This window comes from Montipora foliosa, chromosome 3 (genome assembly GCF_036669935.1).
Source record: "Montipora foliosa isolate CH-2021 chromosome 3, ASM3666993v2, whole genome shotgun sequence".
NCBI classification, from domain to species: Eukaryota; Metazoa; Cnidaria; class Anthozoa; order Scleractinia; family Acroporidae; genus Montipora; species Montipora foliosa.
In genome coordinates, this window is record NC_090871.1 from 21,100,346 (window position 1) to 21,102,483 (window position 2,138).

General features: G+C 39.4%; 1 protein-coding gene across 1 annotated transcript in view; it reads left to right on the top strand.

The window, feature by feature from the left end:
• LOC137994599 (uncharacterized) overlaps nt 1-1,204 on the top strand; it is a 1,260-nt gene extending 56 nt beyond the window's left edge. Inside the window, exon 1 of the mRNA XM_068840202.1 lies at nt 1-1,204. This exon is cut by the window's left edge and continues 56 nt beyond it. Coding sequence (XP_068696303.1) covers nt 1-1,063 — 1,063 coding nt within the window. The 3' untranslated portion in view covers nt 1,064-1,204.
• Nucleotides 1,205-2,138: the final 934 nt, after the last annotated feature.

The following is a 2,138-nucleotide window of genomic DNA, read 5'->3' on the forward strand; positions in this document are numbered from 1 at the left end:
ACTTTTCCAATTCAATGGAGCCTTGTATGAACAGACTGATGGTGTGGCCATGGGTTCTCCCCTTGGCCCCTTGCTCGCTAATGTTTTCATGACCTCAATCGAAGAAAACCTCGAACGACAAGGAAAACTCCCTTCGTTCTATCGAAGATATGTAGACGACACCCTGACCATCATGCCGAATATGGCGGCAGCATCTAGCTTTCTAGACACATTAAACCTTGCACATTCATCCGTAAAATTCACCATGGAAACTGAAAGCAATGGTATGTTGCCATTTCTGGGAACTCAGTTACTGAATCGATCTCCCCGGATAGAGACAAAGGTCTACGTAAAACCCACGAATTCAGGTCTCCTTCTGCATTTTCAGAGCAATGTTGACAATCGGTACAAGAATGGCTTGCTGAGAACTATGCTCGATCGAGCACACCGTTTATCTTCTTCTTGGTCACACTTCTCAGACGAATGTGACCGTTTGAAGTCAGTTTTCTCACGCCTAAAGTACCCGAAACAACTCGTAAATTCCACTATCAAACGCTTTGTTGACTCAAAGGTCTGCGACCAACCGCGACCTTTATCAACAGCCCAAGAGACGGATAACATGGTTCGAGTAGTCTTGCCATTTAAAGACCAAAACTCAGCAGAATTTGTTAAAAAACAACTTAAGGATTTGAGCCTGAAAGTAAACAAAACCATCCAGCCTGTATTTACCAGCAGAAAAATTGAACAGGAACTGAAAGTGAAAGAGGCAAAGCCGCCGATCATAAATCAGCAGTGTGTTGTATATAAATTTCAATGTGACCTTTGTGATGAAGGTTATGTAGGCTACACACGCGGACATTTACACAATCGTGTAAAGGGACATAAGCAACAGTCCTCGGCTATTGCCAGACACTATAAGAACGCACACGGGTCGATCCCTCGGGACCTGCTTAAACGCTTTGAGGTGCTCAAAAAATGTAAAAACAAATTTGATTGCTTAGTGTTTGAAATGTTATTTATAAGAACACTTAAGCCTAGCCTCAATGTGCAATCGGATTCCATTCGTGCTAAAGTATTCTTATAGCCAATTTCGCACGTGCTTATTATGTTAATTCTTAGCGTCAATCGTTTTTAATACTGTAATTTTAGCATCATAGAACATTTTTACCTTGATAATGGAGTGATGTCTACTCCGAAACGTCGGTTTAACTTGTTATCTCTAACTTTTATAGTTTTATGTATAATGATGATGACATCAATTATGTTCAAACTATTTGATCGAATCGGATTAAACTTAAAATCCATAAAACTATAACAGTATTAAATATAGCTTATCATTTGAAAACTTTTTGTGAAAAAAAATTATTTTGCCTGTGTGCATTGGAGAACAATCGAGGTAACGGAGCAAATATCCAGAGAGTTAATTAAAGTGGTGATAATGTATGATCATATTGAACTTTAAATGCTAACGATAATATTAATTATGAACACTTCTTTTGAGTCTTTTGTTTATCTAGCTGAGCACAAGTGCTCTACGATTTCGCGTAAGTTCTTCAATTAATGGTTTTCTTCGTACCTCTTTGATAGATTTCAAAAGGTAACTGTTGGTACCTCCACATCTTCACCTTTGCGTCTTGAATACGGCGTTCCCCAAGGCTCAATACTTGGCCCTTTACTGTTTTCTTTATACTTTATACATGACACCTCTGTAAGGTGTTATTCACTCGCAAAATTTAAACTGCATGTTCTACGCATAGAATACTCAAATTTATACTGCCATCATTCTTCGCACTTGTGGTTTCGTGGAACACCGAGAACATGTTAAAGGGTAACCCCAATAAAACTGAAGCACTTTACTTTACCTCGCGATTTAGCAAACAACCAGCTTTTTGTGAGGCTGTAGACCTATCTAACACCACGGTCAAAGTGAATACAAAGGTCGAGAATTTGGGTGTAACCATGGACAGAACGCTGTCGTTTTCCGACCATATAAAGGAGACGTGCAAGAAGGCAAGCAGTGCGATAAGATCGATTGGTCGTTTCCGGAAATGCCCACACGATGGGCTCAAGAGGTTGGTGAATTCTCTTGTGATTTATCGACTGGACTACTGCAATAGTCTTTTATTTGGTATTCCAAATTATCAAAAAGCCAAACTGCA